The sequence below is a fragment of the Camelus bactrianus genome, chromosome 31 (assembly GCF_048773025.1).
Source record: "Camelus bactrianus isolate YW-2024 breed Bactrian camel chromosome 31, ASM4877302v1, whole genome shotgun sequence".
NCBI lineage: Eukaryota > Metazoa > Chordata > Mammalia > Artiodactyla > Camelidae > Camelus > Camelus bactrianus.
Window position 1 is genome coordinate 14,370,662 of NC_133569.1, and position 23,362 is coordinate 14,394,023.

The window sequence follows — 23,362 nt, forward strand, 5'->3', positions numbered from 1 at the left end:
TCTTTATTCCGTTGTATATTCTTGCCTCCTTTGTCGAAGATGAGTTGACCAAAAGTTTGTGGGTTCATTTCTGGGCTCTCTATTCTGTTCCATTAGTCTTCATGTCTGTTTTTGTACCAATACAATGTTGTCTTGATGACTGTAGCTCTATAGTATTGTCTGAAGTCTGGGAGAGTTATTCCTCCAGCCTCTTTCTTTCTCTTCAGAAATGCTTTGGCAATTCTAGGTCTTTGATGGTTCCATATAAATTTTATTATGATTTGTTCTAGTTCTGTGAAATATGTCCTGGGTAATTTGATAGGGATTGCATTAAATCTGTAGATTGCCTTGGGCAGTGTGACCATTTTAACAATATTGATTCTTCCAATCCAAGAGCATGGGATATCTTCCCATTTTTTAAAGTCTTCTTTAATTTCCTTCATCAATGGTTTATAGTTTTCTGTGTATAAGTCTTTCACCTCCTTGGTTAGATTTATTCCTAGGTATTTTATTGCTTTGGGTGCTATTTTAAAGGGGATGGTTTCTTTACTTTCTTTTTCTGTTGATTCATCGTTAGTGTAAAGAAATGCCACTGATTTTTGAACGTTAATCTTGTAATCTGCTACCTTGCTGAATTCTTCGATCAGCTCTAGTAGTTTTTGTGTGGACCTTTTAGGGTTTTCTATATATAGTAACATGTCGTTGGCATATAGTGACATTTTTACCTCTTCTTTTCCAATTTGGATCCCTTTTATTTCTCTCTCTTGCCTTATTGCTGTGGCTAGGACTTCCAAGACTATGTTGAATAGGAGTGGTGATAGTGGGCATCCTTGTCTTGTCCCAGATTTTAGTGGAAAGCTTTTGAGTTTTTCACTGTTGAGTACTATGCTGGCTGTAGGTTTGTCATATATAGCTTTTAAGATGTTGAGATATGTTCCCTCTATACCCACTTTGGTGAGAGTTTTTATCATAAATGTGTGTTGAATTTTATCAAATGCTTTTTCTGCATCTATTGAGATGATCGTGTGGTTTTTTGCCCTTTCTCTTGTTGATGTGATGTATTACACTGATTGATTTGCATATGTTGAACCACCCTTGTGTCCCTGGGATGAACCCCACTTGGTCATAATCTTTTTTATGTGTTGTTGGATTCTATTTGCTAATATTTTGGTGAGGATTTTGGCATCTATGTTCATCAGTGATATTGGCCTATAATTCTCTTTTTTTTTTGTAGTGTCTTTGCCTGGTTTTGGTATCAGGGTGATGGTGGCTTCATAGGATGAGTTTGGGAGTACTCCCTCCTTTTCAGTCTTCTGGAAGAGTTTGAGAAGGACTGGTATGAGTTCTTCTTTGTATGTTTGTAGAATTCCCCAGTGAAGCCATCCAGTCCTGGACTTTTATTTGTAGGGAGGTTTTTTATTGCTGTTTTGATTTCATTTCTAGTGATCAGTTTGTTCAAGTGGTCAGTTTCTTCTTGATTCAGTCTTGGTGGACAGTATGTTTCCAGAAACTTGTCCATCTCCTCTAGCTTATCCGGTTTGGTTCCATATAGTTTTTCATAATATTCTCATGTGATATTCTGTATTTCTATTTTATTTGTTGTAATTTCTCCATTTTCCTTTCTTATGTTGCTAATTTGTGCTCTCTTTTTTCTTCTTTGTGAGTTTGGCCAGAGGTTTATCGATTTTATTTACTTTTTCAAAAAAACAGCTTTTGGTTTGATTGATTTTTTTCTATGGTTTTTAAAATCTCTATTTTATTTATTTCCTCCTTGATCTTTATAATTTCCTTCCTTCTGCTGCCTTTTGGGGTTTTTTGTTCTTCTTTTTCTAGTTCTTTTAGCTGGTGGGTTAAATTGTTTATTTGAGATTGTTCTTCTCTTTTGAGGAAGGCCTGTATCGCTATAAACTTCCCTCTTAGCACTGCCTTTGCTGTGTCCCACAAATTTTGTGTGGTTGTGCTTTCATTTTCATTTGTCTCAAGGTATTTTTTAATTTCAGCTTTCATTTCCTCATTGACCCGTTGGTTTTTTAATAGCATATTTTTAATCTCCATGCTTTCCTTTTTTTCTCCTTTGTTTCTCTGCTATTGATTTCTAGTTTCATGGCATTGTGGTCAGTAAAGATGCTTGAAATAATTTCTATCTTCTTAAAATTGTTGAGGTTTCTTTTGTGCCCAAGTACATGATCAATCCTAGAAAATGTTCCATGTGCATTTGAAAGAATGTATATCCTATTTTGGGGGGGTGTGCTCTGAAAATATCCACCAAATCTAATTTTTCTATTGTATCATTTAGTTTCTCTGTTGCCTTATTTATTTTCTGCCTGGAAGATCTGTCTAGTGATGTTAATGCTGTGTTAAAATCTCCAACTATGATTGTATTCCCATCAATATCCCCCTTTATTTCTGTTAGTAATTGTTTTATGTATTTAGGTGCTCCTACGTTGGGTGCATATATATTAATGAGTGTAATATCTTCATCTTGTATCACTCCTTTAATCATTATAAAATGTCCTTCTTTATCTTTCTTTATGGCCTTTGTTTTAAAGTCTATTTTGTCTGAAATCAGTACTGCAACACATGCTTTTCTGGCTTTTCCATTTGCATGGAATATCCTTTTCCATCCTTTCACTCTCAATCTCTATGTGTCCTTCTCCCTAAAGTGGGTCTCTTGTATGCAGCATATTGAAGGTTCTTGCTTTATTATCCAGTCTGCCACTCTATGTCTTTTGACTGGAGCATTTAGTCCATTAACATTTACAGTAATTAATGATAGATGTGTGTTTATTGCCATTTTGAACTTATCTTTGCAGTTGATATTTCCTCTTTGTTCCTTTCTTCTTCCTTTTGTGGTTTGGTAACATTCCTTTGTATTATCATGGATTTTATTTAGTTTTTGTGACTCCCTTGTAAGTTTTTGGCTTCTGATTACCCTATCCTGTAAGTCTATTAGCCCATTACTATATCTTGAACCCATCCTACCAAAAACAAAAAATTTAAAATAGAAAGAAAAAAAATACTCTATATTTTCTTGCTTCCCTCTCCCACTCCTAATGATTTAGATGTCTTCTTTTACAATTTAGTGTTTATTTTATTTGTAATTCATAAGTTATCACCATTTCGGTTATGAGTTTCTCATTTCTGTAGCATCCTGCTGCTTTTCTATTTAGAGTAGACCTGTCAATATTGCTTTTAGCATGGGTTTAGTGTTGCTAAACTCTTTTAGTGTTTGCTTGTCTGTGAAATTCTTTATCTCTCCTTCTATCCTAAAGGATAGCCTTGCTGGATAAAGTATCATAGGCTGCATCTTTTTTTCATTCAGGACTTGGAATATCATCTTGCCACTCCCTTGTGGCCTGTAGTGTTTATGTAGAGAAATCAGCTGAGAGCCTTATGGGGGTTCCCTTGTAACTCACTCTTTGCTTTTCTCTTTCTGCCTTTAGGATCATTTCTTTATCCTTGACTTTGGCAATCTTGACTATGATACATCTTGGTGTGGGTCTGTTTGGGTTCTTCCTGTATAGGACCCTTTGAACTTCCTGTACTTGGATATCTGATTCCTTCTTTAAGTTTGGGAAGTTTTCAGTCATGATTTCTTCAAATACCTTTTCAATCCCCTTTGTTCTTTCTTCCCCTTCTGAGACCCTTATTATGCATAGATTGCATGCTTTGTATTATCCCATAGGTCCCTTATGTTGCTTTCATTTATTTTAATTTGTTTATCTTTCAGTTGTTCTGATTGGGTGCTCTCTGTTGTCCTGTCTTCTAGGTCACTAATTCGTTCCTCTGCATTATCTAGTCTGCTTTGCACAGCCTTTAGATCCATTCTCATCTCAGCCAATGAGTTTACCAATTCCACTTGGCTCTTCTTTATAGCTTTGATTTCATTTTTGACATATTTTATATCTCTAAACACTATCTCTTTTAGTTCCTTCAATACTTTGATCACTCCTTTTTTGAAATCTTGATCTAGTAGGCTATCAATGTCTATTTCATTGGTCGTTCTTTCAAGGGATTTCTCATGTTCTTTTAATTGGGAATGGTTTCTGTTTCTTCATCTTGCTCATATCTCTCTGGCAGTGTGGCTTATGAAGTATCAGTTATCTATTGAGGTCCTTAAAGGAGTTTATTTATTTATCTATCTAATGCCTATGTAGGAATAAAACTTAAAAAAAAAAGGAGAAAGAGAATTTTAAAAGGGAGAAAAAAAGGTTTGAAAACAGTGTATAATCAATTATAGAAGAGCAATTTGAATCAGACTAGCATTCAAGTTGAGACATCTTTTTAACAACCCTTATTTTAAAAAAAGGAAGAAAGATAAAAAAAAAGTGATATTTGAAACCTGTTTATAATCAATAACAGGAGATCAAACCCAAAAGAAATGAAAATGAACTCAGGTGGATTTTTTTAAAAATAATCATATAACTACTTTAAAAGAAAAATTGTAAAGGAATTAAAACTAGAAGCATATACAATTGTTTAGAAAGTAGAAATTAAAAAGGTAATAAAAATAGAACAGATAAAAAAGATATGATAAAGAGAGATTTTTGGAAAAGGGGAGGAAAAATGGTTTGAAAACAGTGTATAATAAATAATTGAAGAGCAAGTTGAAGCAGAATAGCAATCGGGTTGAGCTGTCTCTTAAAACCTTTAAAAAAGGAGAAAAGAGGAAAAAATATTTGAAACCTGTGTATAATTATTTTAAAAGAAAAATTTAAAAGGGATTAAAACTGGGAGAATATGTAATTGTTTAAAAAGTAAAAATTAAAAAGGTAATAGAAAATACAACAGGTAAAAACAGATTTTTTAAAAAGGTGGGGGAGAGGGTGTTCTCCTGCACACTGTGCGCTCTGAATGAGAAGTCTTTCTGTCTTCGCCCTGTTTCGAGGGCTCAGCTTGTTTCACGAGGCCCTCTGTTGGTGCCCTTGTCTGTGCTGCTCCCAGTGCCTGTCGACAAGCAGATCGCGCCCCCTCCCAGCACAGAGATCCTGCCGGAAAGGCGGGGGGCCACCCGCCGTCTCCCGGCGCCGGTCGCCCCGCAGCTCCGCGCCGCCGCGCGCTCCGCCCCGGGTGGGCGCTCCGGCTGGAGGCCCCGGGAAGACTGCGGAGCAGCCCCGCCCCTGCTCCATGTCCAAGCTCAGCTGTTTGTCCTGGCGGCGCGCACTTTGCGAGGCACCAGGGCGGAAGGGTCCTATCTGACTGGGGCTGCAAACAAGTCACTGTCTGGCCTCCGAGGCTGCCGGGCCCCAAGGCGTGGACTCAGGTTTCGCCCCCGTCCCCACCCGGGTGCCAAGCGCCGGAGGACATGGCGGCTGCGCCTGAGACCTGCCTCTCCTGGCCGAAAACCTTCCCTGGGTTTTCAGAGCTGGGGGTGTGCACCCTTCCCCCCGGGGCACCTCAGCCGTGCTGTTTCATGGAGGGCCCAGGTGGTTCTGCCCTGGGCATCCACGGCCACGGCGCGCAGCCCCCTGCAGTCCCCTGGGGCTGCCTCAGCGCAGCCATCCCCGTCCTCCGCCCGGCTCGGGCGGCCTGTCCCGGCCCCCAGCTCCCAACTCAGGTCTCGGGCTGGGTGTCTCGGGGACCCTCTGTGCCCGTCTAACTCAGTTCTGTCAGTTAAGGGGTGCTCCGTGCAGATCCGAGCCTCAGAGGCTCCGCCTCCGGCCCACTGGCCTCTCGGATGGAGAGGAGGAGACCCAGCGAGCGAGCGCCAGTCCTCCTTTGCTGCTCCCTCCCCGCGGGACTGGTCCCACTCTGCTTTGCCTTTTCGTCTTCCTTTTTTTTCCTTTCTCCTACCAGATTTTTGGCGTCTTTGTCTTTTGAAGAGGACAGTGTTCTGTCGGAGTTCCGCATGTGCTCTGGTTGGCTGAGTGGGTCCGTGGATGTGAGTCCTGGTGCATCTGTGGGAGAGGGTGAGCCACCAGCATCCTTCTACTCCGCCAACTTGGCCTCCCTCCCTGCCTGTCCCTTAATCCTCCGTGTTCAGTTCATGAGCAAATCCTGTCTATTTCACCTCCAAATACATTTTCTCAAAAAAAAATCTACCCTTTCTACCCACCTTCTACTTTCCATCTCTGCTGCTGCCAGTCTAGCCAGACCACCCTCTGCTCCGAGCGATGGTCGTTTTCTTGGTAGCTTCTCTGCTCCCATTTTCTCCTCTTCTATCTGCGCTTCACACTGAAGTCAGAGTGATCCCTCCTCTTGTTAAAATTCTTCTGAAATCCATCCAAAACAAACTTCATCCTGACCGAATTCTATAAAACCCTCCGTGATGGGGCACCACGATCACTGCCATTTTTCCTCACTCACTCTCCTCCAGATACACAATGGAAGGAAGTGTCCCTGAAGTTTTACAACTTTGAAAAATTGCTGACAGTAGGATGCATTGTCACCCTCCTCTGGCCACCTAACACAGGCACTGAGGAAACACCGGATTGTTCCAAGTTCCAGGAAATGAATTCACAGGAGTCTCCTTGCTTTGGGCTATTTATTACATGTTTGATTTATGACACCATGGAGGCCAGTGCATCAGGAAGTGTCAGAGAGGACTCTCAGGTCTGTAGTTCACGAAACGCTGGCTGAAGGACATTCTTTGAGATTTTCTACTTTGAGACTTGACTGATTTCCAAGCTCCTTCTTATCTACAGAAGATGCACTGGCACAGAGCCTGGACAAAATACTAAGCAATTATCATAAATTTAATGATTTATTGTTTCTTCCTCCTATCTCTGATAATCCCCTATTGTTTTCCTGAATTTAATTTTGTTTTCCTCCTTCCTAGATTTTCATCAGTAGGAGAACGGTGGATGTTTCCGTGACAAGATTTTCAGGCATCTGAGGGTTCTTTGGTGGGGTTGAGAAGAGCAGATCTCAAGTTGCATCGTTTCAGACCTTTATTCCCAAATGCCAGGGTGAGCCCTCGCCCGTTGCCTTTCCCAATCATAGAATCAGAACTGCGTTTTCCAGATTTTCCTTCCCGTTTGCTGACCTCGTCTAATAGGATATTTCATGTTTCTTCTGAGACTTCTGCATCTGCCCTCCTGATTCTAACTTACACAACTGCTTACCTTCCCGCTCCTTTCCCATCACAAAGCCCAAGACGTGATTACCTTCTCTTAACATATCAGCTTGATAATCATTCTTTTCTGTGGATCAGAGTTAAATCTGCTCTCACATTTCCAGTGGCCCCAGTGCCGACGAACTGAGAGATGGTGAGGGGTGGGTGGGGGTTGTATACATGTACGTGTGTAATTGAGCTCATGATTGAAAATTTATTCCTTCTCTGAGATCACAGAGAAATTAACACTTTTAAAAAAATTTCTTTAGGGAAAAGGATGAAGTCATTCCAGACCTTCTTTCCTATCCTTTCCTTTTTTTTTTTTTAAACTGTGCCTCCTTTCTGTTTTTTTAGTTTATTGCTTTCTTTATTTCTGCTTCCTCCATTCACACCTCTCCCAATTCTGCCTTGATCTCTGTATCCAGAGATGCCTTGATACTGTGCCTCAGAGAAGCTGGAGCTTCCTGAAATGAAACACTTTGTGTTCTTCCTTCTGGTTAACTTACAGAATGAATGAGCTTTCATTTCTGTTCAGCTCATGGAGAAAATCAATGAGTAAACTGGCAATTTCATTTACAAATTGACTGTGGAACTTCAACTATTACTCAGAGCCCTTCAGACATTTATACATATATAAATAAGCACTTAATCTTATAAAGCAGCTTTACAATTTTCACTTGGACAATATTTTATAAAACATTAGTTCAAATGGATCATCTTGAAAATGTAATTATGTGGTCATAAAAGTAAACCCTATTTTGAAAGGCAATCATTAAATCTTAGCAATCTGAGCATTGCTAAATATCAAGTTCTTCCTATATTAAGTAACATCTTTCATGATAAAATGTCCTGCCATCAACTTTTGTTTATTTAGACCTTCTAATTGAATAAATTGAATCAGAGAAGGCAATTCATAGTAAGGGTTAAGCAAGGCATGACAATGGATGCATAATTTCCTCGGCATGGCAGGGAGATAACATCAAATGTACAAGAAAAGTTAATATGATTTTATGACATTAACATACATCATTGTAATGAAAAGAACTGTGAAGCTCGCTGGAAGTTATATGGCATTATTTAATTTAGATAGTAAGAGTTTCTTTCTTAGACAACATTTAGGATAAGAAAATGATTCTCCATTGCTACACAGCTAAAGGGATGGAAAGAGCTTCCTGCAGTTTATTTCAGCACATCTTTTGAAAAGAAACATTGGGTCTTTTACAAGTTTTGTTTTAATTCTGGCAACTCAGCACAGACAAAAACCATGGTTTACCTAAGCTTTCCTTTTTATTGACCTATGGCTACTTAAAAGCCAGAGTTAAAAATTACACACAAAAAAATAATAAATGCTTGACCCAGAGTGTAAGCCTGTGGGCATTTTCATACAATACCTGTGGGAGTACAAAGGCTATAAATGTTTCTAGAGGGAAATTTGGCAACATGTGTCAATGCATACAGCTATCAATGTAGCAGCTCCTGTTCTAAGAGTTCCTAGCAAGAAAATAATACAAAACAGATGTAAAGCTATGTACACACATGTACACACACATAGATTCATCTGTGTAATATTCGTTATATAAATGTTCATTATTGGGTTAGTCCTGATGGTCAGCAGATTATTATGGCACATTTATTCAATGGAATATTGGGCAACATTAAAAACTACCCTATAGATTCAAATTACATACCTTATATATATTTATATATACTAATATACATTTATTTATATATTTATATATATTTAATTATATTATAAATAAAATATATTTATATATATATTTCTAAGGGTTTAAAAATCTATAGATAATAAATTCTATACTGCATGAGTGCTAATGATGTTTAAATAAATAATTGGGATCATAACACCAACTGCACATAAAAGATATCATTGGTTTGTAGAATTTTTTTCTTTCACCTATTTCTCTGTTTTTTCTGCCTTGGTTATACGTTATTTTAAAATTGGAAATGAATGAACACAGATCTTCTGCAACTTATGATGGGGATTCCATCCCAATAAATCTATCATAAATTGAAAGCATCATTAAGTTGAAAATGCATTTAACACACCTAACCTAGCTCAGCCTCGCTTTACCTCAGTCACGCTCTGAACACTTATATGAGCCTACAGTTGAGCAAAATCATCTAATACAAGGCCATTTTATAATAAAGTGTTGTACATCTCATGTAATTTATTGAATACTGTACTGACATGGAAAACAGAATGGTTGTCTGGGTCCAGAATGGTGGTGAGTGTATTGGTTGTTGACCCTCCTGATCACGTGGCAGACGGGGAGCCACTGTGGCTGCTGGCCAGCATCCTGAGAGCAGATGGGACCACACATCACTGGCCCAGGAAAAGATCAAAATTCAAAATTCAAAGTGCGGTTTCTGCTGAATGCCTATCAATTTCACACCACCCTAAAGTCAAACCAATCATCAAGGTGAACCATTGTACAACAAGGACCCACTAGAAATGCTATTGAAAACGTTCTGGCAAGAGCTGATAATAACACACACATATTAGTGCAAACATGTGTATATGCCCATTGCGTGCACTTGCCTTCGGTAAGGAAGCGCGTGATCCTGAACTCTGTGTGGTCATGGTCAGCACAGTGGTTATTCCCAGTGCCACCCTGGCTGGAGCAGCATCCATATTGATCCAGAAGGAAACCCAGGACAGAATAACGATCAGGAGACTGGGGATGTACATCTGGATCAGGTAGTACCCCATCTGTCGTTCAAGATGGAATCGCACTTCTATGCACGTAAACTTCCCTAATTGGGTGTAAAATAAATGCAACAATTGGTAAAAATAGGCCTCTGTTATTGCATCAAATGTCACAATTCTGTTTCATCATAATTTTTCCCTAAAAAAGTCTGTTGTAATGAAATGGGATCCTAAATCATATGTGCAAATTGGCTTCTGAAAAATATTGTTCTTATTTTACTGTTCCAGGAAATAATATATAATCTTCTATGACTTACATTTGATGAACACTTCATATTTGTCAAACTTCTCAAGGGTCTGTTACTTCACTTGATTGATGTCTACTTTTGCCACTTCTATTAAACACTGTTTGGGACAATCTGGGGAAAGAGGCTTGTGTCTAGAAGGAAAGGCAATCACAAAAGGCCCTGGAGCAGGAAAGGTGTGGTGTGTAGATGAGAAAGCAAACTGCTGTGTCCAGATGACAGTGTGAGGGGAGAGAGGGACAAGAGGGTTGGAGGGAGGGGCAGGGACGCCCCAAGTTTGTGGTGCACTGTTACAGCAGCCGACCACCTACACCAACTCTGACTTCTTAGATTTCTCTAAAAGTTGCGTATGATTGCTACTGTCCCTGGAGAGCTGAGCAAGGTCACCGGTAGTGACCTGCCTGCCCTTGACCTTTGTGTTGACCTGTTAACTTTGAACTCCCTACTGAATTAGCCTTAACCCCGAGGTAAGAAAATGGCACTGACTTTTTCACCAGATATTGTGAGTTAGCTAAGGAGATAAGAGATCGGAGACCTTGGACAGTCATCCTTTGGTATCCGTGAGGGATCGGCTCCAGGACCTCCATGGATACCAAAATCCAAGGATGCAGGGAACGTGTAAATGCTGTGTAAATAGATGCCAGTGCCCAGCAAATTCAAGTTTTGCTTTTTGGAACTTTCTGGACTTTCTTTCCCAATTATTTTCCATCCCGGTTGGTTGAATGTTTGGATGTGGAACCCGCAGACATGGAGGGCTGACTGTGCTGTGAGAGGTCAGGTCACAGTTCTGGAAAATGCTGAGCCCACAAGAAATCACAGTTATGATAAGAGCAGCAGCTGATGCCAGTGGGAGGCCATACATGGCCCGCGATGGGGCGATGCCTCAGCTCCGGGCAGTTTAATGGAACTTGTAGGAGAAGGGAAGGCAGCTGGAATAGATACTGTGGGAACAGCCTGTGCCCGCTGAGAGATGTGAACAGATAATGTGAATGTACAAGTCTTTCAATCCTTGATATCAGTAACTGGATCTGATAATTAATCTCAAATGTAAAAGGCTACTATGTCAGGTGAATAGCAGGTGCTCAGTAACAATGCCTTGCAACGCATGAAATTGTGGCCAAAAGAAAAGTTGAGGCAAGTGAAGCCTTCAACAAAAGCCAATCTCTTTCATTTTTGTTAGCAAACACAATGTGTACAGCCCAAGGAGAGTTAAAAAGTACATTTTATTGCTTACATAGAAATTAAAGGAACTTTTTCTGAAACATCATTACTATGTGCCTATGGGTTTTGGGCAGAAAAAAAAATTATTTAAATATAATTGAACACCAAGCATCTCTCTGGTTCCATACAAACCAATTACGTAACAATACGCAATGAGTCGAAGCTTCTGTAAGTTTCAAAGGCATCCATTCTCTGCTCTATGACTATAAAACGCATTCAGCTACAAACTGTTAAAGTAATTAACCCAGCATGATAATTAAGAAATATCTGAAACACAAGTCAGACGTGTAATGAAGAATACTCAACCCCTACCTGTGTTGTAATGTTTAGTGCAGTATCGTAAATCTTTCTCTTCTTTCAACAGAAACTGGGGCAAAGTCAGTCCTTCTGCCACTTGAACAGGTGCCTCATCTTGCCATTCAAAAATGAGGTCATTCATGGTGTACCCAACTAGGCGAAGCAAAATAAAGAAGTATTTACAGCACAAAAGGGCATTCAGAAGAATGAAATTTTTAAAAAAATCACCTACACAGCTCACATAGAATGGGGAAGACCCAAAAGTGTCATCTTAACTTTACTGATGGAGCTAAGCATTGCACAATTCCAGTCTAAGAAATCTATTCATATGGAATATTTATCAAATAATGGAAGAAGTTGTAGGAGGCTGATAGTAAGTACGACATGGCATGTGGAAATCTTAAAGGACAAGCACATACATCCTTCCCTTGGGACAGGGAGCTACTGGACTAATTCAACAATTCATGTCGATTCCCCTCCATCAGATCTCCCCTCGCCTTTTCTCAAATTACTCAGGACCCTTTCACCAAAAGCTGAACTTGTTACTGGTTAGGAAATGACCTAACCTATTACATCCATGGAGAGAACATGCCAGAATTGCTACTTTTCTTGATTGAATCATTAACTATTTTAGTTTAGGGCCTCAGCTTTTATGTCCTGGGTCCCAAAATAGACAAAAGGGTATTTTCAGCAGAAATGTCTGCTATTCAGGGAAAATCAGAGTACAAAGAAAATCCACATGGGATAGTTTGTGGAGGAGGAAACTCTCGCATATACCATGAGCAGATTCAGAATAGAATGAAATAATGTATTTTGTAATAGGCCAGCATCTTTTAGTAAATTCATATGTCACAGATCTACAGGAGAGGTAGCTAAGAAAAGCAGAATTTTATTATTTTCTTCCCTCCAAATGAGAAGCTGTTGAAATGGACACTTGAAGGCTCTGCAGATGGAGTGCAAGTGAAGGAAATCCGTGGAGGAGGGCTTTGTCAGAATTCACAGCTGCCCTGGAGATAGGAAGAGAGAGGACAGATGGTCTGGCCTGTGGGTTAAGTCAAGGGGTCAGATAAAGGAGGCAGAACTCTAGGTTATGAAGCAGCAAAGAAGGGAAACTGTCCCAAACGAATTCCCTGGTAGCTGATGTTGCAGGGAAGAGGTTGTGTGCCTGATTAGAAACTGCTGGCACGGAGCAGGTTAGACTGAACAGACTGATGTGTATGAAGGGGAACCGATCACCCTGCTCCCTCCCCCAGTACCCGGAAGAGGACGGCCCCCAAAAGAGCTGATTCTGATCCAGCTGCAGTGGCAGTGACTGGAGCCAGACGCCCATCCCCACCCACCTGGCCCCGAGGCGCACCTCACGGCATCGGCTCCGCTGGCTATGGGGGAGGTGGTAGAGGGGCACCTGTGGTTAGAGGGTATCCTTAGACCATCTAGGGTTCTGCTGTCCAAGTTTCAGCAGCAGGACCATCATTGTGACGGCTCACTGTGGAACACGCACTGTTTGATAGAGGCGGTAAAGTCCTCCAGACTGAAGGGGACACGCCTGAATTCTGGTTTCAGAACAGACAGGGGAACTTGCAAGACTGTCCTCAAGACCCCTGGACTTAGCACAGCAAGGACTTCTTCTTGACTTGCTTACACAGGACACAGTCCATGGACACTGCAGTTACTGATTTGGTGGCTAAGAACAGAAGGTTCTCACATTCATGCCTGAGTCTTTGGATACATCCAGCATAAATAACATTTTACCTAGAGAGAAAACAGATGCACGTCTCTCAAGGATCAAAAGGTAGAAAAATGGGCACTTATTTACTTTCAAGTAGGACAGTACCCAATTCTTCCATACGTGCAACCCTTGAAGTCAGAATATGTGGGGTATTTCCCAGTGTAGACAGATAAATGGAGAAATGAACTGAAACCCCATTTTGTTTTTACGGCCTGAATTTTTCTGGAATTTTTCTGGAATCTCCCTTGAAAAGGAAGTAGGTCTCTGACACTCCCTCAGAGACAAGCCTTAGGTGGTCTCTGGGGCAGTTTACCCGCCGCACAGTCAGCTGCTCTTGTGTCAAAGAATCACCCACACTAAGTGATTTCAGCCCGGGCATTTCATTATCAAACGATGCTACTTCCTGCAGGGCCATAAAATATTTAACTTTGAAATCAGAAGGAAGATAGTGAGATGGCAAATTTAGGCAGTAACTTACAGGGTGTTCAAGGAAAACAGCCAGACGTTAATTTTGTCTCAAGGAATCTTCAAACATAACTAAAAAATCAATACTCCTACACGGTTGGCAGTGTTGTAGCATCCTTGCGCCTCTGGCTGGCAGAAGTTCATACCATTCTGAGAACAGACTCGCTTATGAGATCAAGGTTGGGAGACGAAATGCCTTGTACCATAGTAAGTTTCCCAACCAGGGATACTTCACTGAGGGGACAAAGACATCGACTACCCCCTTCAGCCAACAATTTCACGTGGTAGCTGCAGTGAAACGTGTAAACAAATGGCTCAATGCAACCAGTTGCTTCTTCAACTAGTACTTACTGAGCACTGACTGTATGTAAGGCAACCTACTGGACTTCTGGGAACACGAGGGATTTTCAGCAGGTAGGAAAGAAGTGGCCTGGGAGAGGTACAAGGAGCTGTGTGCGTTCAGAAGAGGGGTCGGTGTCACTCAGAGGCCTCGTTCGAGGTGGATCTTGAAAAAAGACAGAACCTGTGTATAACGCGAGGGTAAGCGAGGTACTCAGGCAAAGGGAACAGTATAATTAGTTGAAAGAAACTGCAAACTCCCAAGGCTTATAATAGGAATAGCAAGAACTTCATTTTTCTAGAGCCAGTTTGCACGCAGAAGCATACGGAATGAAAAGATAAATTAATGTAAGACTATGTCAAATTTAAATTCCAGGTTGAAAAGTTTGATTTTTTAAAAATTCCCTCTGGGCAATGACAAACAATGGAAATCTTTTGAGCAGGGGAGTGACATGGTAAAAATTGTGCTTTAGAAGCATTACTGTAGCAGGATTCACAAGGTCCAACCTGCTTTCATATTCATAAGACCTTGTTCGCATTTTTCATTGTGTTGACATTTGTCCAGATGGTGAAAACACAATGGGTAAAACTTCCAGGGCTTTAGCATAATAAAAGCGTGCTGGTGGTTACTGTTTTCTTTACTGCCATGCCTTGCAGTGAAAACAATGCCACTTTTGTTTAAGAATGTCCTCGATCCTTGATGAAACAGTAACAATTATAATCTTATTAAATTCTGACCCTTATATAAATGTACTTATAATTCTGTGTACGGAAATGGGAAAAACAGATAACACACTTCAGCTGCCTACGGTAACACGATGCTTCTTTTAAGAAAACGCACTGGCGTGATTGATTTGCATATAAGCCAGCTGGTTTTTCTTGAAACACCATTTTTACCTGAAAAAAATGACCAGCAAACTGTGGTTCTTGTGATCAGGTAGATGTCTGATCATTTTCTTGAAAATAAAGCTATTGAGTGAACCTATCATGTAGAGGGAAATAGCCGACATTGTTGTTGCCAATGACACAGGTTGAGCTTTCAATTCAACATCAGAATTTTGGAAAAATGTATCCCCAATACGTACAGATTTTTTTTTTTGATGAGCCTGATGGTGATATGAACAAATGTGACCTTTCGATATTGTACAATGTCACGTGTCAATATTGGAATATACTGAATAACTCATTAAGCTCCTGTCTTCCAAATGACCAAAGCATGGTGTTAAAAGTCATGCAGAGGTAAAGGATCCATTCAAAGTTCAAGACCCACAAACAGAGTAATTTACAAGAGTGTGGAGGGTTCATTGCTATGGCTCCCAATTTCATATTGCAACTAACATTTAAGAAACTATCACCTTTAGAAACTAAAGTTTTTTTTTCAGAACATAGAATTTCCTTCTTTCCAAAGGCTAAGTAGTGTCCTATTGAATGTATGCGATACAGCTTCTTCATCCACTCATCCGCCACGCAGAAGTGGTCTGTTTCCCCACAACTTGACTGCTGTGAACAACGCTGCCACCACAGCAGCGCTAATATTCCTCCAAGGTCCTGACTTCAGTTCTTTTCAGTGAATATCCAGAAATGGGATTACTGGATCACATGGTAGTCCTATTTTTAATTTTTGCAACACCATAGATACAGCTTGAGGAGAGGGTGTTAAGGGAAATAAGCCAGAGAATGTTCACCACCAAGAGTGAACCCTAATGCAGGTCTGTGGTCGTAACAAGTGTACCACTCTGGGGTGGGGTGTTGATATCGGCAGAGGATGTGCGTGGAGGCAGGTAGGGGACAGGGTAGTGTATGGGAAATTGTTACTTTTTGCTCAGTTTTGTTGTGAACCTTAAACTGCTCTTTAAAAAAAAGTACTTTTTAAAAACCTCATCTAACAAATCATTCAAATAGCACAAACAAAAAAACTTATTACTGAACTGTTGCCCAGGAATTAATTAAACTAGTTCATTAATTTCATATTGAATTGCTGAGTGCCTACTCTATATGAGGTCCTAGGTGAGGTCCTGGAACTACAGAATGCCCTGGCTCCAGTTAGGATGCTCACAGAATATGAGGTAGCTGATAATAACACAGATAAACTAACAGACTGTGAAGAGTCTCACAGAGAAATAAGCAGGGAGTTCTGTGTGAGCGCAGGAAGGGGTTACACGAAGCTGGAGAACAGGAGAAGGAGAATCAGGTTAAGTTTTCCAAAGGAATGACTGTAACAATTATTCAGGTGTGCAAGATTAAATATTTATTATATTCAGATGTGAAAAATAGCAGGGCATTTGTTTTCAATTATTTATATCTGTATCTGAATATCACACCCCCATTCCATCTGATTAGGGTAGACTTGAGAGAGAGCAACTCAGATTAACCCTCTGAAGATGACTCCATCTTTCTCCGGAAGCGTAGAGTCTTAAAAGAAAATATCTAGTCTTTCAGGCGTTCTCGCTTCCTTCATTTCTCCTAGTCAAGAAGTCGCTTGGTTATGAAGAGGCTCACCGTACATCTTGCTTTGCCAAGACAGCCCTGGATTACTTCTTTTTTCCTTATATCCTCTCTGACCCAGCTCTTGTTCTCAATTTTTCATTTTTAATGAATGGTTAATAAATCATTATTAACCATTTTTTAAAATACATCATTATTGGTTTGGTAGATCTTCGATTGTACTTCTAGACTCTCCCATGGCATGAGTATGAGATTATTTTAATACTTTTTGTTTTAATATTTTAATATTAGGTAAAAAAATCTCTGAAACAGCCAGTGTTAGCAGTGGTCCATCTGTCATTACCAAACCCTTTCAGTAACAAACTAATATTTCAAGGGCAGCTAACTGCCTATCTGAGAAGTGGCAGAAGTTTTCAACTTTGTTCCCCCAGCTGGCCACTTGGTGTACAAACCTGTGACATCCATGAAGTGTCAAAGTGCAGCAGGAGTATCACAGAAAATTTTTCAGTTAGTTGTAAATCCTGGGGTGAGGGTATAGCTCAGTGGTAGAGTGCATGCCTAGCATGCCTGAGGTCCTGGGTTCAATCCCCAGCACTGCCATTAAAAAAATCCATTAAAAAAAATGAATAAACCTAATTACCCTCCCCAAAAAAGATGATTAAATGAATAAAATTCTTTTTTTAAAAAGTTAGTTGTAATTGAAAGCTGAATAGCACTGCTGTGGACCATGTAGAAAGTAATCTGAATGCTTTGAGTTTCAAAACCTACAAACATTTGCTATTTTATTATTTGGCAACACTCATATTTTGTAATAAACTCTTCTAAGCTGCAACGGCTAAAAGAAATGAAAGCTCAATATTAATTGAAAAAGTAAGCTCCGAATTTCCATTTCACAAAAAATGTTGGTGAACGGGCAACTTAAACCGAACGTTGTTTATATTTAACGTCACAAAAGGGGCTACAGCAATAGCCTTGTCCACACAAAAGTGAGCTGAAAACGTCTTAGCATTTATTTGAAAAGTTACAGTCCTTTTACAGACACTGTCCAAATATGATCACTTGATAAATGCATTTGCAAGGGGAGCAAGTTCAAGTTTTCTTGGAAAAGTGCCTAACAGGAAATTTGTAAGCAATCAAATGATGTGAGGTTTGTTTTAGTATCCTTTCCTGCTTCAAAGAGAAAATGGATTAAATTAATTTTAAATGATCTTGATTCTTAAATCCAATTCTGTAATCAAAGTAAGGCTTCTGGAATTACATTTGTTAAGGAAGAAATATGTGATGGCATTGTAAATTCTATAGTAAAGTCTCTCTTAAATTCATTTTAGAAGTTCAACATTGAAAATAAATGTCGCTTACCTGTGATGGATCTGAAGAAAATATTTGTTGGAACTCATCACTGTGGTAAAAATTATGTTCTTACTAAATTTAAAAAAATCTATGGAGGTCCAGTATTCTTCAAATTAGTAATGAAGCCTGTATGATTTATTTTACATCCGTAAACTCTGTTACAGTCTATCAACTGAAGAGAGGCTATAGTTTTTAATATTTACATTTTTGTATCAACACAAGTAACTGAACTGTAATTCTGTGTGCATGACAAAGCTGATATTGAATTAAAACTTCTGTTTCATCATGGCACAACACACTTCCTCCAGTTAAATTTTTTTCAAATGTGAACATTTGAAGAAGTGCTTTACAGATCAGCTTACGTGTTCTGCCATGGTACTGAACTTTCAGTAAGTAGGTTCTCTAAATTTTGGCTGCATTTGTTTAAAATCAGTTGGAAGTATTTAATCAAATTGCTTTATGAATGGAACTAAAATTTTAGATTCTGAAGCTTTTTATCAACTAGGAGGAATTTAATTATGTTGTTTCCACCCAAGGACACATTGAGATTAATCCCCACAATAGAAGGGGAGACACAGTGGGGTCTCACATGATGCGCCATATTTATTTACTTTTATTTGATAACTGTGCTTTGGAATGTCTTAGGAGAAGATTATATTGACCAACTGCTTATTTTTAGTTGGATAACTTATACCGAAATGCAATGGAATTCAGAAGGCATAATTTCTAACATGCAAATTAGGTGAAGAATTTTTAAAAGATTCCTATATAGAAGCAACTAATTTGACTCCTAATGACTTTATCCTCTCTGGGCATTCTACCCCTTCTCATCTCTAAGAAACTGAGACAAATACCGTTTCAATATACCATCCACGAGAGAATGGATTTTAAATGTTACCGCATCATTTAAGATGAAGATGAACAAACTTTTCATTCTCGGTGTCAGCAAAAGTCTGTAATATGTGTAGTAAAGGACATTTACAAAGAAATGTAAAAACGAGATGATGAAACATCATTGGAATAAAGATAAAGACATGCCATGGTCTCAGGCAGGTGGACTCATGGTTGCAGAAAATGCTGTTCTCCCATGGCTGACCTGTAATCTCAATGCAATTTATGTAAAAATTCTAATGCACTTTTCAACTGGAAATTAATTCTGAAGTGTAACAGTACATACATATCAAAGGCAGTTTTGCCAAATAATAAGTAAAGAAGTAGACCTGTCTAACAAGGGACAAAATACACAAATAAAGCTATTGTGTTTAAACAGCTTCAGAATAGGGCCTCTGTACCAGGTAGATAATTGGAACAGAACAGAGTCCAGAATCAGACCTATACATGGAAATTTAAGGCAAAAAAATGACATTTCAAATCAACATGGAAAAAATTTTAATAAATGATAATGGAAAAAATTTTGATCCAGTTTAAGAAAGATTTACGCAAAAATAAAATCTACTTGTATTTGAAATGTAAGCACAACCTATGTTATAAAATGTCTAAAATATCATATTTTTGTATTTTTGTCATGTAAAAGGCATAATTTATGAAGAAAAAATAGATTTAATTATATTATGTATTACATATATATTTAAAACCCTTTGTGCTATGAAAAATATCATAAAGTTAAAATATCAATTGCATATATAAAACAACACATATAAATAAAAATGGAGTGATGTCCCTGTATAAAAATCAGAAAAGGTTTAAACAGGCAATATACAGAAGAAACAGTGACAACTGTGAAGTATGCAGAAAAAAGAAGGTTTAACCTAAGGGAGACAGAGGTACCACAAGGTACAATTCCACATCATTCAGGTTAGAAAAAAGTCTTTAAATCGGAAGTAAAATGGCAAAGTTAATATTTTGATACAAAATATTGCTTTTTAATTTTCAGTATTTTTATGCTTGAAATGTCTTTTATATTTATAACCGTATGTGGATACATATGTACTTATCCATGCACGTATTTACATGTGTATATATAGTCTATATATATAATCACACACACACGAGCAAAGGAAAAGGGGCATTGGGGCAGGCTTGAAAGGGTTTAACAAGTAAAGATGATTGCGAACTGAGGTCCCTGTTTGTTTTTCAGTTTCTATTGTTCAAATCTTCTAGTACAAGCTTGCTGATTTTGAAGACGTCATTCAAATGTACTATATACTATCATTTTAAAAAATTAAGTTATTACTGCTCATTAAAAAAAATGTTAAAAGACGATAGAAGAAAAAAAGAGGTTATTGTTTAATACTTCATACCATGAGTAACACCTAAAAGTCATACCTATTCAAGGAGGGAATGGGTGCTGAGAACACATTTAAGTTCTAAATGAGTTTTGAGATTTGTCAATAAATTACAGCTTCCCATTTAGTTTTAAAAGTGAACTAGGATCCTATTTGGCCCAGGCGCCTCAACTGAAAGAGACAGAGACTGAGATTTCTGGGGTCAACCCAGCTTGCAAATGCTCATGTTCTTAACTAACAGCTGGAGCTTGAAAAACAGAAGGAAGAAGATGGTCACAGTTGGCGGATCCTCGCCGTCCATGGCCGGGAGTGATGTTACTCCAGGAAATTGCATTGACCTGACAAGGAGCAACTGCCATGTCAAAGTGTATTTAACTAAAACAATCTTATTTATAATTTGTGCGTTTAATTTGAATAATCTTCCCCTAACCCGGGTTGTTATCTGTGGTTTCATTTAAGTTCTGCTGAACTATTTTCTTAGTAATTACACTTTCTCTAAAACTCTCTGGTATGACTCACCTGTAACCACTATTCCCCGGTACTTTGGCCACTCCTTGAAGACCTTAAAACACTTTATCATAGACCATCAGTGTCACATTTCTCCCTCTCCCTCTCTCTCTCTCAGGATAATTGTGGAAATAAAATCCGTGGCTCCTAACTGGTCTTCTTAAATGACAATGACACTGATCACTTTGCCCACAGTTTTCAAGGCTTCACAAAATTACCACACATTGAACATACAGTGTTTTAAAGTTCTCATTAGAAATCTCAACTAAAATGAGAAAAGGACCTGATCTTGAGCCCATTTTAATGAGTGAATGGTGCATAATTGGAGGGATTTCTACCCCAGGAGAGGCACAGGAAGGCTCTGCCTGGCTACCCCGTTGGAATAAACTCCGAGTCGTGGGAAAATACTCTGTCTTCCTATCAGAAGGTTGGAGGCTGAGATCTGCTCAAGTGTACGAACTAATCAGTTTACTGCATAGACCCAAACTATTCAAACAGACTCTGTGAGCCAACATTATAATTACAATTTTAAACCAACAGTTCTCCAGCAAGCTTCAGGGCTGGGAACGGTATGGATCCTCCTTACTCCTGACAAAGGCTGACAATTTGATAATGGGCTTTTTGTTTCGCTTTTTGTTTTTCAGATTTGCCTCTGGACTTTCCTTTGTACTCTGACGCAGAACTCAGAGAAATCAACAGATTGCCAGCAACCAGTAACTACAGGTGGGGTATGTTGTGGAGAAACACAGGGTCACTTGGAACTTCAGAGATCCCAGAAATCTGGCTGAGCATTCTATAAATGCCTTAGAGACTTTAAAATCTCCTGGAATGTGAGCAGCATACTTGCAACACAAGCAAGAGTCCATTCATAGTGGTCCATGACCACAGCTGCCCCGGAGGGAAAAAGTGTAAATTTGTGAATGTAAACTCTTTAATCACACTCTTGTGTTCCTTTAAAAAAAAAAAAAGATGATTTTCTCCCAACTTTCATTATATATTTTTTCTTTCTTTCATATTTTCTTGTTTTTGGTTTTGGTTTTGGTTTTGGTTTTGGTTTTTGTTGTTGTTGTTGTTGTTTTGTTGTTGTTGTTGTTGTTTTTAGTTTGGTGTATTTTCCTCTTGGTCTTCATGACAGATCATTCATGATATTATTTTTGTTCAGTTGTATTTTTTTTCTTCTTGATTCTTCTGGTAGATACACCATGGTTTCTAGATGCTATGTTTTTAATTTTACTTGTCAGATTTATGGTCTTCTATATTTAAAGAATTTATGGAGTCCTAAAGTTGAGGGAAATTTTGTTGTCATCTAATGTAATTCATTTATCTCACAAAAGGGAAAACGGAGTCTCCAAAAAAAGTAAATAGGTTTACACAGTTTTATGTATTTCTTAAAGAAAGACTTAAAGTTATAACGCACAGTCTTGAATTTGTTCTCCTAGATGGGCAGCAACAATGCATGGCATAGCTTAAGGAATTGTTGAGTTTGGACACGGGGCAACCTCTGGGGAAGGGGCTACCAAGTTTTGAAAGAGCATCAAACATGAAGGTTGGAGGAGCTGGGGTTATTTGGGGAATTAATTAAGGAAGAGAGAAAATTGTGACAGCTCTGAGCAGTAAATAGCAAATGACAGGATCACAGAAAAATGACATAATGCTTTGATTACAGGTGATCTTGGATGTTCTAAAAGGACTGCTGAATCTCATACCCATTGGGTTGGTTACAATGAAAAAAAAAATCTAGATAATATCAAGTGTTGGGGAGGATGGGAGAAATTGGAACCGCTGTGCACTGTTGGTAGGAATGTAAAACGGTGCAGTCACTGTGGAAAACAGGGTGGCAGTTCCTCAAAAATTTAAAAATAGAATTACTCTATGATCCAGGAAGTCCTCTTCTCGATATATCACCAAAAGAATGAAGAGCAAAGTCTTGAAGAGATATCTGTACTCTTGTGTTCATAGCAACACTATTCACAGTGGCCAAAAGGTGGAAGCAACCCAACTTTCCACCAGTGGATGAATGAACTGTATGAATATCACATGGAAAATGTGGTACACGACACACGATGGATGTTATTCAGGCTTAAAAAAGAAGGAAATTCTCCTGAATGCTACACCGTGGATGAACCTTGAGGGTAAGTGAGGTAATACAGTTACAGAAAGACAGACGCTGTACAAATCACTTTAGCGCGTATCTGGAGGAGTCAAACCCACAGAGACAGACAGCGCGGGGAGGGCACAGCTCAGTGGCAGAGCACGTGAGTGGCACGCACGAGGTCCTGGGTTCAGTCCCCAAACCTCTGTTAATTAACAAATAAATGTAAACCTAATTATGCACCCCCACACACACACACAAACAGACAAAACCCCACAGAAACAGAAAATAGAATGGTGGTTCCCAGGGGCTGCAAGGAGGGGAACTAGGGAGGGGCTTAATGGACAGAAAGTTTGTCTCCCAAGATGAGACGGTTCTGGAGACTGGATGCACAGCAGCGTGAATACACTGAACACTACTGAACTACACATTTGAAAATGATAAAGATGGAGAAGTTTATGTGTGCATTCGATTACAATTAAAAATAAAAATTAAAAAGAAACACATGACTGGAGGTCTGGGGAAAGCATAGCTTACAGAAGACCTTGGTGGTGTCACGGCGTGTGCTGAAAGCTGAACCTGGGGAATGCAGGCTGAGTGAGCCTGAAGGCACCTCCCCAGTCACCGCGAGTGAGGACAGCTGTTCCACGGAGCTACTGATGAGA

The 23,362-nt window shown here is 39.2% G+C and overlaps 1 protein-coding gene across 2 annotated transcripts in view; it reads right to left on the reverse strand.

Annotated features, from left to right (window-relative positions):
- GLRA3 (glycine receptor alpha 3) overlaps nt 1–23,362 on the reverse strand; it is a 138,721-nt gene that overhangs the window by 21,099 nt on the left and 94,260 nt on the right. For both annotated transcript variants that reach the window (XM_010973189.3, XM_010973190.3), the window contains exons 6-7: nt 11,540–11,677; nt 9,594–9,808 (exon numbers count right to left, since the gene is read on the reverse strand). In XM_010973189.3, the coding sequence (XP_010971491.1) occupies nt 9,594–9,808; nt 11,540–11,677 (353 nt within the window). The remainder of the gene's footprint in view (nt 1–9,593; nt 9,809–11,539; nt 11,678–23,362) is intronic.